At 59.5% G+C, this 12,826-nt stretch overlaps 1 protein-coding gene across 2 annotated transcripts; it reads right to left on the bottom strand.

The window, feature by feature from the left end:
• Positions 1-14: 14 nt before the first annotated feature.
• On the bottom strand, positions 15-11,575 carry STRIP1 (striatin interacting protein 1). 2 transcript variants are annotated; one of them, XM_067310574.1, is made up of 21 exons: positions 11,475-11,575; positions 9,764-9,833; positions 9,102-9,176; positions 8,411-8,545; positions 7,908-8,028; positions 7,440-7,508; positions 6,954-7,060; positions 6,343-6,470; positions 5,717-5,899; positions 5,336-5,553; positions 4,948-5,013; positions 4,672-4,735; positions 4,116-4,187; positions 3,747-3,821; positions 3,420-3,517; positions 2,834-2,960; positions 2,631-2,731; positions 2,298-2,364; positions 1,848-1,952; positions 1,287-1,491; positions 15-974 (listed from the first exon to the last, which is right to left on the bottom strand). In XM_067310574.1, exons 1-21 carry the CDS (start codon positions 11,568-11,570, stop codon positions 727-729), a joined length of 2,430 nt encoding a protein of 809 aa, XP_067166675.1. In that variant the 5' UTR covers positions 11,571-11,575; the 3' UTR covers positions 15-726. The 2 variants fall into 2 exon arrangements, with proteins under 2 accessions (XP_067166675.1, XP_067166674.1); XM_067310573.1 differs by lacking the exon at positions 11,475-11,575 and adding an exon at positions 11,294-11,425.
• Between the last annotated feature and the right edge of the window lie 1,251 nt (positions 11,576-12,826).

Genomic DNA, 12,826 nt, shown 5'->3' with positions numbered 1-12,826 from the left:
CCAGACACGCTCAGTTCGGAGATATCACGTGTATGTATATATATATATGTACAGCTCGTCCACCCCACCCAGCGGGGCGAGGGAAGACTGCAGTCCCCAGCCCTCCCCGGCCCTTCGGCAAGGGGGACAGTCCCAGCCCCTCGGCCCCACGGCCATCGCGCCCCCCCGGGCGCAGGCAAGACGAGGCCACCGCATCCCTGCGTGGAGGCAGACGAGGGTTTTCTGCCCCGGTGGCCCGTGGCTACCTGCTCCCCGTATCCCGCAGCAGCACCAAAAGGACCCTCACCCCTATTCGCCCCGCTCCCCGCGCCACCGGCCGCTCGCCCTCCTCGGCCCCGGCTGGTTAGAAAAGGCAGGAGGGCGATCGCAACGCTACAGCCCAAAGGATCGACCTGGGGCGCGTACAGCGGGTCTCTCCCACCTAACGCCCACGGCACCGTGGCCTCTTTGAACCTCCACCCTCGGCACGGGGTCGAATCCGGCCCAGCCTGGAAGGAAGCAGAGGGGCAGGACAGCACCGCCGTGAGGATCCATCCCAGCTCCAGCCTCCTCCCAACCCCGCCGCAGGGCAACCAGGCACCCCCGAGACCCCTCGCACCCTCAGGTTCGCCCCCCCTGCCCCTCGGCCGGCGGCTGGAGAGGGGCCGCGGCGTCCTCAGCGCCCAGCCCGGGCCAAGCTCAAACGACTCCCTTCCCGCCTCCCCCACCGTCCTCGCCGCAGTGCTGTCACTGCAGCAGCTCCTCCCAGGAGATGGGCCGGGAGAAGACCTCCCTCTCCAGCCACAGGTCATAGTTGACCTGGAAATCCTCGGGCAGCTCCACGCGCTGGCCCAGCACGCTCTGCAGGCAGTTGTCCACGGGGAGGAAGTCGGGGTTGCTGTGCGCCCGGTCGTAGCGGCGCGAGTTGAAGCGCTCGATGCTGGCGCGCAGGGCGCATTCCTCAGCCTGGAAGTCCCAGGGTCGAGCATCCAGGTCTGCTCAGAGGGAAAGGGGTGTCAAAGGGGAGATGTTTCGGGGGGACCCTTCAGCCAACTCACATCCCGCAGGCCAAAGCTTTCCGAGCCCTCACAACGAGCAATATGCAGGGGCACAGAGCAGGCAGCAGCCGACAGCTCAAACACTGGCCGTCCCCAATCCCTTCCCTCTTCCCTGCAATGCTGCCATCCCAAATCCATCCCCACAGCTCTAAGCAGCAAAGGGACAGTTTTGGGCTCAAACGTGTCACTGCAGGGAGCAGGAAGGACAGTGGGTAACAGGCCGCTTTCCAGCGGCTGCAAAGGACGTACCGTTGCCGTAAGCCCAGTCATCGTTGAGACGGTGCCGTACTTTCTGGTAGATGGCCGACATGGTCTTCATGTTGCTCTTCCTCCACTGCCGGCCCAGGTACTTGGTCTGCACCTTGAGCAGCTTCAGCACGTAGAGCTGCATCATGGCCTGCTTCACCTTCAGCGCCCGCTTCAGGATGGGTGCCGACTTGAACACGACCAGCATCTGTGGGGCAAAGCCACCCAGCAAGTGGGAAAAGAGAGCTGACGAGGCTGGGACAGATACTCAAACGCTTCCCATCGCACACACGCACCAACCTCCTCATACAGCACGTGTGCGTGTGTACACACACACACACCCACACACCCTACCTTTCCTACAGCACGCACACACACTCGCCCTGGTGCCTTCCTCCCTCACCTCCAAGCAGCCACCCCCACCGTTCTCCCCGCTCCCCAGCAAGGCCTGGCGCGACACGTGAGGGGCATCCAGGGTATCCACAGCCCCTTCGCCCAGTCCAGGCACCCTGCGACAGTCCAGTCCGGCTCTGCCAAGCCCCGGCAGGGTTCCCCAGCCCTCACCATGGTGCGAGAGTGTTTCCACTTGGTCAGCTTGTTCAGGATGCGCAGGAGGTTTATGCAGGAGAACAGGTTCCTCCAGCAAAACTGGTTGTTGTCTCCAGCTTCCTGCAGGGAAAGCAAAGGCTGAAGGAATAGCAAGAGATTGGAGTGGGGATGAGGGGAGGAAGAGGAGAGGCCGTTCTGCTCTGAGGACCCTTGCCCAAAGGAGCACTGATGGCTGTGTCAGCCAGGAGACACCTGCCAGCACCAGTACCCGGATGCTGAGCAGGGAGGTGCTGCACCCATTGAACACCCAGTGGTCCCAGGAGCTGTGGGTGGAAGCGCTGCGGGTGCCAGGGCAGGGTGCCGCAGCCCTGTCCCCTCCTACCCTTCCGATCCTCTCCAAGAAGCAACCCAACCTGCAGAGCGTGCCCAAGGCGCCAGGGCCTGGAGGAGAAGGGAGCGACTTACCAGGCTCTCCGCCGTCAGCTCCGGCAGCTCGTGCACCACACAGTACGGGTAGTCCAGGACGGAAATGCTGCGGAAAGGAGAGGGGACACGTTGCTCCACAGACCCTACCTGGGGTAGGGGTGATGCAGCCCCCCACCTCCTGCCTGCAGGAGGTCAGCTGCAACGGGCACTTCCCTGGTGTCTGCCTGTGCCGAAGCCACAGCCTGGGAGAGACCACGGAAGGTCTCCATGGAAGCGGGGGGCAATGCAAGCAGGGACCCACCACCCCACACCCTGCTGCACTCCCTGTGGCATCCCCAGAGGGGACGTGGGTGGGCAGCCCCCTTCCACTACCTGTTTTTGGCAGTGATGTAGGACATGATGTTCTGGTTGAAGAACTTCAGGATGAGCGGGATGCAGTTGGCGAAGACCAGATGCTGGGCCATGTACTCAAACTGGGAGGAAAGGCAGGGTGGGCAGGTGAACGGGGATCCATCCTGGGTGCTCCCCCTCCCCAAAGCCCCGTGGCAGGGTGGTCAGACCCTGGCCCGCCTCACCTGGTAAATGTGATTCAGCTTGAAGTGTTTGAGCAGGAGGAGCAACACAGCAGAAATGGCTTTGACGATGATCTCCTTGTGCCGATTGACATCCACCCCCAGCTTCATGCTCTGCAGCACTGTGGTCCTGGGGGACAGAGAGGGATCCTTAGGCTGGGACACTGTCCGCACCCTGCCAGCCCTGGAGAACATCCAACGCACCCTTCCCTTCCACATCCCTCCTGTCACTTAATCCCGAGTTAACGAACGAACAGTGGTCACTGGCTATGCTTCATCCCCAAAACACACAGTCAAACCCATCCATGCAGCTCTTGGACCCATCTCCCTGCCCTCAAGATGCAGCCACCTCTGGGGAGCAGCACGGACGTTGCTGAATGGTGCATAAGGACACCACAATCAGCAAAGGCAAATCCTGTATCTAATGGAAAACAGATCCACTGGGAAACAGAGACAAGGCAGAAGAGCTTCCCAGGCTGGACAAGGCCAAGCCTAGCTCCAGCCTGTAAGCTTTGCCTGCACCCTGCCAAGCTCCAACTCACTCTCTGTTCCATTTCCGTTACCACCTAGCACCTCCACAGTCACTCACGGCATCTCCTCTGGCAAGACATCTGCCAGGATGTTGATGGAGTCCGTCTTGGCTTTGGAAGTGGGGGCTGCAGCAAGGAGGATCTTCAACAGAGCAATCTGGGAAGAAAGGAGAGCTGGATCAGGGGATGGGGGAGACCAGCCACGGACCTTCCTACCCACCACAGGATGGAGTAACAAGGTTATATATATAGGGAGAGGAGAAGACCTGGAGGACATCACTGGAAAGGGACAGAGCAACAGAGGGAGACCCCAGGATCAGGCACCCCCAGATCAGCTCAAGGGAGATGGAGAAAAGCCCGGGGTCCCACAGGACTCCCCAGCTCACCATGTACTGCGGCAGGCTCGGCAGGAGGCCCTGGTACAGGATCTCAGCAGGAACTTGCTCCACTTCCTCTTCCCCCTGGTGCCACGAGAGATGAGATAACCTCACACCAAGAGCAGCCACCAGCAGTGCAGGTCCAGCTCAGGGCCGGGCTCTCTGATCCCGAGGTAAGCCACATAGTCCAGGATACTTCTCACTCCTACCTGATGCCTCCCAGCATAACCCCACTCTGCCCCTGGAGAAATTACTCCTCCTTCCCCAGCGAGCCACAGAGCAAACCTCCACCCTCCCGATGGCCAAAAGGCCTGGCAGGACCAAGCACCCCCAGCTCCCATCAACGGATCTTTGCCCCCTCCTCGTCCCCACACTCACCCCCGAGAGCGGGGAGCGCAGGTACTCGTCCTCCATGTGCACTTGCACCTCCGCGATCGACGTGTACTTGTGCTGCACGGAGACAGAGCAGGGGCTTCATGCTACAGAGCTCAGAGCCCCCCACTGATGCCACCCACCCCAACCTGCCCCGCGGTGCATCCAGGAGCTGCCCCAGCGTGACAAGGGGTCCTGCTCTGTCCCATCATCTTTGTAGGTCCCTCCAGAAACCTCTGTCATTCCTGTCCATCAGGCCCATCTAACACTGGTGACCTGACCCCGATAGACAGGGTGGCAGGGGAAGGTGGCAGCTGCTCGCCTCACCTCTGGGGCAACCCCAGATAAGAAAGGAAAGAAGGCCGGGGAAGAAGAGGGCTTAGACAGCCTGGGAGACCAGGCAAGAGAAGACGACTTGAGGCCTCTCACCTCCCAGGGCTGAGCTGGGCAGAGAGAAGCCAGGAAAATGAATCACTTGCCCTGACCCATGATCAGTGCAGTGGGTTGGGGAAGGGGCACGTGCACAAAGACAGAGATCAGAGGACTTCATCAATACACTCACCTGCTTCAGGGTTCGGATGCTCTCATGGATTGGCCTGGGCAACCCCACCACGGTGTTGGTGTCACTAGAGAGAAGGGGAAGAGCCAGGCTGGGTGCATTCAGGAGCAAACTCTGAGCCACCTCCACGGGCAGATCAGAAACTACCGTCAAGAGGAGCCAGCAAGTTCAGGGCTTCTCTGCTGGCAAGGGGAGGGCGATGACAGCTCGCCCACTAGCAGCCTCTGCCACAACCCCCCAAACAGGCAGTTCCCCAAATCTGGCTACGCAGGAACCTACCTGCCCAGAGTGTAGCCAATGAACTTGCTGCGGCTGGACTCCAGGAACATCTCAATGTCTTTCTCTCTGCAGGAAAGGGACACAAGAGGAAGACATTGCATCTTCTAATCAGCCTAAATTCCCCCTGTTGCTGGCTACACGAGACCCCCAAGTACAGGGCATCAGAAATAACTACTACAGTCAGGTGAAGGAGATGGTGCCAAGCCCACCCCACCAAGGAGAAAAGCCACCAAAGAGACCATGAGATTGACCACCCCAGCCCTGACATCTTCTCTGCGCACCTTGCTGAAGGGCACAATGATGGGCTATTCAACCTCTGCTGTCTTCCTCGGCCAGTCACTCCAGCTCTCCCCCCAGCCGGACCTAAGATGCCACCCCAGGGACTCACCGGACCTTGGGGGCCCAGGGCAGCCCCTTGGGGCAGGCGATGCGGTCACTGGGGGGATGCTGGGTGGGGGGAGGCATCACTTCATCACGTTCGAGGGGGAAGGTCTCTCCCTCCAGGCTGTTGTCGTCATCGTTTTCTTCCTCCTCCTCACGGGAGTCATCAGCTTTGTAAGGGTCCCGCTCATTGAAGGCATCAAGGTTATCCTGTTTAATCAAGGCCTGGAGAGAGAGAAGCAGGTATGTGGGAGCTACACGTCTCCATCCCACTGCTCACTACCAGGCAGGTAAATATCCTGGGTACAAGTTGCTCCAAGATTGGTGTCCCAGACCCAGCTGACCCTCAATTAACATCGCTGTCCCCAGCACCCTGCTCCAGCCTCACCTTGTGCTCCCGCCGGCCTCGCTTCTGCTGCTGCTCGATGAGGTCAGAGGCCGATGCCGGGGGGGACGCAGCTCTCATGTTGCGGATCACTTTAATACTGTCTTCCGGGAGTGGCGGGAGGCCCAGGATCTCCCGTTTCTCTGCCTTCATGCTCTGGAGCTCCTCGAAGCCTCCCAGGGTGCACTGCAAGGGAGACCATGGGTTCCTGAGCCTGGGAGACTCCTCGACACACAGTATCAAGGGCTTCTCCACCTGCCCTTCCCAAATCCACACTCCAAGAGTCCCAAATCCTTCTCCATGGTGTAGGACAAGACCTGTCTGCCCCCATGCTGCTCTTGTCATTGTGATAGACTGAAGGGACAGGAGGGTGCTTGGGTAACTGCAGCAGAGGTATCTGGACCTTTTCTTTTACACCAGCCCAAGCTCAGGACCTTGCTTTGGCTGCACCTTGGACTCCAGCTCTAGAGACCAATAACCAGCGCTCACCTACAGGGCCCAACTACCCAGATTTATGCCAGAAAGAGAGGACAGCGCAACTACAGCCAGCTTGGGGGCAGAACTTCCTTCCTCTGTTAAAGGTAAAACCACAAGACGCACGTTGGCACACCCCACGGCCTCCCTCTTACCAGCACAGTCTTCCAGAGCAAGAGCAGCACCTTCTTCATGGGAAAGTGTGGAGCGTGGCCGCTGCAGAATTTGGTCACCATCCCAAAAAGCATGACGGAGAAGGGCTCGTTGTTGTACAGTGGGGCTCCTGGGTTCACACAACAACGATAGCAAGGCTGTCCTCACGCCTGCCCCTCGCACCTTCCCTCCTGCACACCAGCACCACCAGCCCCTGCACTCTCCCACTGGTCTCAGCAGTCATTCTTCCCCGTCACCTCCTATCTCCAGCGTCTTCACTTCATCCCAGACAGCTCTTCTCTTCCTTTCTAAGGCCTCATACCCTCCATAATTTCTTACCCCTGTGCCAAGGGGAAATAACAGCCCCAACATTCAAGGCTTCTCCCCAGGGAGAGAGCACCATGGCAGCAAAAAAGGCTGGCCGGCTTCCTTTGCTCACCTCCTTCATCCTTTCCAGCAAGGTTCAGCCTAGACACAATACACCTAGCAGGAACCAACCCGATGCTACCAGCTCCTATTAACCGAGGCCCAGATCCAGCCATCATCTCACTCTTGCTCTTCACCTCCTGGTAACCTCCGTCCTGTTATTCCCCCCAGGCACTCTCGTCCTCACCCAGCTCTGCTCGGAAGGTCTGTCTCATGGTCTTCCACTCCACCTTGTCTCCCTCAGCCTCCTGCCGGACTGTCTCCACAATCAGGTACATGATGTTCAGCAGCACTCTGCAAAGAGCAAAAGGCCAAATTAATTACCACAGGGTACAAAGTCGCGATGGGTTACAGAGATGTTGCCAGCACCCACTGGTCTGGGGGAAGTCTGGATTTGCCAAGATCACGGCCTGCTTCAATTCACCCACCCCACACCAGGGGATCAGGGCTCAGACACTGGAGAAAGGCCTCTTCGGTGTGGGACAGCGCACGAGGTACCACAAACACGGATCAACAGAACGATCACAGTATCGCAGACTGAACTGCGAGTCAAAGCAAAAAAAAAAATATCCCCCCACCCTGCTGTACTTCACTGCTTTCATCTCCCCGCTCAGCCGCCTGCCCTTCACGCAGGCTGAGCACTGCCTCCTCATCCCAAGCTCCGTCTCCGTACCTCAAATCCGTGCTGTCGGCCAGGGAGATGGCAGGCTTTCTCACTGCGCTGCTGCAAGCCGCGCTGTTACTGCGGAGGGAAAACAGCCTCAGACAAGGGGGCTTTCGAGAGATTTTAACCCCGCCACGAGCAACCCGCACACCAGAGCCAACCCTTGGGACAGGTATTGCTGCAACAAATCCCAAATTAACAGGACAGTCAAGGGAGGAGAAGGAGGAGGAGGAATAGACTCATTTCTGTTTGCTGCCAGATAGCACAGCCAGAAAGAACTGCTGAATAATTTGTGTATAATTCTACATTACAGATCTATCCAAATAACAGGAGTCATTCCAGTACTGCAGGGATTAGATTAGAGATAGACAGACGAGGAATAAGACTGGGGACAAAGCGGCTGCCACAAACTAGACAAACCCACGCCAAGAGAAGAGCCCAGAGCCATTTCCGAAAGCACCTTTCCACAGTACTCACTCAATCTCCATGTTCAGCAGCTCCACCAAAGCATTGAACGTCCCCACTTCCAGCAACAGGAAGATGTTATACCTCATCCAGGCCTGCACTTCGGCCTCGGAGCCGCACTCCCCAAAAGTGCCTGTAACAATATCCTTGCTGGATCCGACCCCTGCAGGAATCCCAAGGCCCTCCCAGGCAGCAAACTTTGCACGGAGAATGAAAACCACATCCACAATTTTAAGACAAGAAATCAGATGCAGAGGACAGAACTGCCCCCTTGTGGGTAACAGAGCCCAGGTCTGGCAGAGCCAGGACTGCGCATCAAGACTGCCAAATTTTGGACCAAGCTCCTATAAAACGTTTGACTCCCAGGCCTGTAAAAAGCTCCTAATCTGAAAGGAAGCTACAATGAGAGGTTACCTTAGTTCCAATCATCCCAGGTGATATCAAGGATACAAGGGAAAAAAAAAAAACGGAGAAAATAACGAGCCAGAGCCCACCAGCCCAACACCGTGACGTACCTTGGGCAACGTAAAGGATGGCTCGGGCAACTCTCAGCCTCTTCTCCCGCGCAGTGACCTCCAGCCCATCGAGAAGCCGCATGGCGTGAGTGCGATGCTGGTTCTTGTCCAGCTCAGTCCATCTCTTGTCCCGCACTGAAAAGCCAAGGCAGCCTGGCTGAGGGCACGTACAGCCCCTCTCTCTTCACTGGACATAAACATCACATGAAAAACTCAAAGCATCCAGCTTGAGGGCAAGCGGGATTGCCCCACTGAACAAGGTGCTCACGAGAGGCTGCGAACAACACCCAGGTACACGTGAGGTGGGCAGAGGGACATCCCCTGCCTTCCACCGCACAACTACGTGAATCAAGCCCATCTGAATTGGCCTTGGCAGCACTCAGACATCAACCGCAACCAGCTGCTGATGGGAAAGGAGCTGGATGCTCTTGCTGCCGCCTGTATTTTCCAGCACAGCCACCCTGGCATTAATGAATCGTCTAGGACATTAATACAAGTGAATGCTGAACAAGCCAGACGCAGCAAGCTGCGTTCCAGGGCCCAGGCAACACCAGTCTCAAATACAAACCACGTGAAGACCATCAGCGCCTGGATCCTGCTGTCTGATGCAGCAGTAATGCAACTATTCCCGCACATCTCCTCCAGGGGATCCCCGCCCAGCACGGGGAGAGGTACAAGAGAAGGTCCTCACCGTGGATCCTAAAGTCTTCCTCAAAGCACTTGCGGTTGAGCAGGAACTCAGGCCCTTCCGTGTAGCTGTACAGCTCTGCCAAGGAAGCACAGAGAAACCAGTCAGGTTTCTCCCAACATGCTCTCAGGGAGCTGCTTGCAGACACCGGCCAGGTCACAGCAGGGAAACCACAGGGCAGAGCCGGGGCAGCCAACCTTGGCCACCCAGGCAGGGCTAGCTGCTATCACGCACCAAAACAGCTGTTTCTACCTTTTCTTTTTTTGATTTATGTGCTTTCATTGCTAAACAATTTCAAGGCAGTGTTTCACACCACAACAATGCAGCTGCAGCATCCGTCAAGCTTGGAATTAGCCTTTTCAAAGAAAAGATGCTGTTTCAAGAACCTGAAGAGAGGCCTCTTTCTCCAACAACCTGCAACCAAGCTGTCAGAGAAAGCTGCAACCCAGCCAAGTTAACTGCCATTGTAACCAAGATGAGGGAAATGCAAAATACACACCCAGCACGTGGCAAAAAATTAATTACATGACATCACATCCCTTTTAACATGACCGAGGGGTTTAAAAACATCAACAAAGCCATAGTGGCGTTGATGGAGTTCCTTTAATCACTACCAAGAAAGAAATCATGGCTGATTAATCGATCCATCAGGACGATTCCCTTACCAGAGAGCTCTGCTGCCCATTTATCGGTATCTGCATATTCAAACTCCAGGTCTGGGGACTCCGAATAGCCCTGAAAGCAAAATGAAAATTCAGTTAAAGCATTTTCAGGAAAGCAAGAATCCCTACAACATTCGCAATTCATCTCACTCTGCTGCAAGTCCAGGACTGTATTTTCAGTTTAAGAGATCAAAAATTTACCGGCGTCAGCTTAAACGTTACCAAGGCAACCCCTAAACCACCTCCTGCAGCTCGATTCGTGCCATCTCCCTAGCCTTGCTGTTGGTGGCAAACAGCCGCATTCAGCCGGGCTGCGTTTCTGCCACTGCAGCACCTGTAAAACACCCCAGGACCCCAAAGAAAAGGGCCGAAACGTAAACCAGGAGACGGGGCATGTTTAATCTTGGCAGGGGAGCAGGTTAGCTTGAACTGGGGTGCTCTCAGAGCTCGCCCGTTTTGTACAGACATGGGTCAGCATGAAAATCTGGGCTATCACCCCAGTACAGACCCGGCCAGCAATGGAGAAATGCCAAGAGAATACAAATAGCAAGTGAAACAATTCCAGGCAGCTTTGGCGAGGTTGGGAAAACATCGAGCCAGGAGCGAGAAGCAATCGCCTTAGAGGAATGAAACATCTCTTTCCTTTAAGCAAGTCATCAGCGTGGACGCACAGTAAAACCCGCGTGAACCGTGCGGCACCTGCTCCCGCGCGAGGGGCCTCCTGCGCCTCCGAGCCGCACCCAGACGCAGGCACTTTCGGGGGGCGACGTCCCCTGCCCCGGCGAGGGCGGGCGCAGGCAGGGAGGGACCGACCGACCGCAGGGAACGGGGTATTAGAGCAGCCTCTCCGCCACAGCGGGCCAAGTCCCAAAGAAGGCACCGGCATCCCGGACGGGGATGCTTCGTCTGGACCTGGCGCCGGGCAGTTGGAGTCTTCCCAGGAGAGGAACCAGGTCTGAGGGCTTTATAACAACATCAGAGCCTCAGCCCCAGGCTGGGAAGGGGGAAAAGCGAGAAGTCAGCTCTCTCCGGACGCGCAGCCTGGCGCTGGAGGGTCTCCACGGGCACCGGGGGGTCACCTCTCCCCAGAGCCACCCCCGGCCCGAACCCCGCGGCGGGACCCACCCGCACCCAGAGGAAGGGCCTCGTCCTCGTCACCCCTCCGCGCCCAAACGCTGCGCGGCTCGGGAGAAGCCACCGGCAGCGGCACCGAGCGCAGCCCCCTCAGCCGGGAGCCCGAACCGGCTCCGTGCGGGCCCCGGCTGCGGTTGAAGCCGGCATCGACCCGCCCCGTCCCCGCGGGGCCCGGGAGCGGGAGGCCGGTACCGAGCCGAAGCCCGGGCAGGCCGAGCGCCTGCCGAGCCACGACGCACCGGGCCGAGCCGGCCCTGCGCCGCCCCGGCGGGGACCGGGACCGGGCTCGGACCCGCTGCCCTCGGCCGCCGAGCCCCACGCGGGGCGGCCCGGGGGGCGCCGCCCGGGGCCTCCGCCCGCCCCCCGGGGCCGGGGCCGGGGCCTGGCCGCGGCGCTGACCTCGGAGTCCTTGCGCGGCGGCCGCCCCAGGTCGCGGGCCTTGCCCGGCGGCGCCGCCCCGCCGCGCGCCTTGTTGTTGCCCGGGAGCGGCCCCGCGCCCGGCCCCCCGCCGCCGCCGCCGCCCGGCTCCATGTCCGCCGCCCTCCGCCGCGCGCCGCGCCGAGCTCTCGCGAGGACTCACCCCCCCTTCTCGCGGGAGCGGTAGGGAGAGCCGGGGCAGGGCCGCCGCCATGTTGGGAGTGGCGCCGGGCTCCGGCAGCTCCGCCGGCTGCGCCATGGCTCCTCCCGCCGCTCCGCCAGGGCGCCGCGCGTCACCGCGGAGCCCCGCCCGCTCCCGCCCGCCATGTCCGGTGCCGCACCCGGCCCAGCCGGGAGCTCCGCCCCTCTCCCGGCGGCCATGTTAGGTGTGGCACTCAGCTGACAGCGGGGCTCCGCCCCAAGCGGCGGCCATGCTGGGAGTGGCACTTCCTCTCTCCCGCAGCCCTGGGAGGCGTGACCCGACGCTTTGAGGACGCCATGTTGGGAGTGGCAGGAAGGGGGGGGAGAGCCACGGGCCTGCCGTGGGATAGGGGAAAGTGCCTCCGTGGGGGGCTGGAGGGGACCAGACCCCAAAGCGAGGGGCGGGGGAGAGATCAGAGAGGGGGGAACCTCAGATCAAGGGACCTGGGGGGCTCAGACCCCAAATAGAGGGGCTCAAATTGCAATAGAGGGGCCCGGGGGGGGATCAAACCCCAAATCATGAGGCCTGGGGGGGGGGGGCTCAGGGGGACCCAGACCCCAAAGGCCCCGAGGCAGCTCCTGGGGGGGGGCTCAGAGGTGACCTGGCGCCCCAAAGCCGCCCCGTTGGCTCACTCTTCCAAAGAAACCGCCCACGGCACCAGAGGGGTTTGTTTTCCTAATAGTTTAATTAGACTTTAATGATTTATTGCTCATCTGCAAGGATTAATATTGCATTCATTAAAAATCATTCATATACAAAATAAACCTCTCCCTCCCGGCCCGCCGCCGATCCCGGCCGCCCCGCGCGCCATGGCTTATTGGGAGAGGGAGCCGTGGGCAAGGGGGGGGGGGGGGTCCTGGCCCCTGGGGCCACTCGCTCTGCCTCGCCACGAGGCTCCCAGCTCGCCGAGCCCCCCGCGACGGCAAGTGCTCCCTGAAACACCGCGGAGCGGGGAGAGAGCGGCCCAGCGACAGCCCAGGAGGAGACTGGGAGATGGGGCAGGGCGAGAGGGGGGGAAAAATCAAGGGAGAAGGACCGGGAGGGAGGACAGAGGGAGATCGAAGCCACGAGCAGCCTTCATCACGTCTTTCTCCGGTCCCGGAGAAGAGGAAAGGAGTTTTTCGCTCCCCCGGGGAACCAGCGTCGCCCAAGAGCAAGCAAAGCCCAGCGGAGGCTGCCAGCCGGCGGCACCAAGATGGCAGCCTTGGTCCCGGAGGCGACGGAGAAGCCCGGGCTCACAGTGCCACGGCATCTCGAATATCTCAGTACCGGGAGATGCCGGCAGGACACGTGGCGGGGGGGGACAAGGAAAA

Source organism: Apteryx mantelli, chromosome 25, assembly GCF_036417845.1.
Source record: "Apteryx mantelli isolate bAptMan1 chromosome 25, bAptMan1.hap1, whole genome shotgun sequence".
In the NCBI taxonomy this organism is placed as follows: domain Eukaryota; kingdom Metazoa; phylum Chordata; class Aves; order Apterygiformes; family Apterygidae; genus Apteryx; species Apteryx mantelli.
Note: the sequence above shows the minus strand (reverse complement) of the source record. Positions and strands in the feature narration are given on the sequence as shown.

Coding starts and splice junctions, on each gene's coding strand:
- STRIP1 (XM_067310573.1), bottom strand. CDS start 11,425: ATGGAGCCGGGCGGCGGCGGCGGCGGGGGGCCGGGCGCGGGGCCGCTC. Junction 4,188..4,671: donor GCATCCGAACCCTGAAGCAG/GTGAGTGTATTG, acceptor GTCTCCGTGCAG/CACAAGTACACGTCGATCGC. Junction 3,822..4,115: donor TGCGCTCCCCGCTCTCGGGG/GTGAGTGTGGGG, acceptor TCGTGGCACCAG/GGGGAAGAGGAAGTGGAGCA.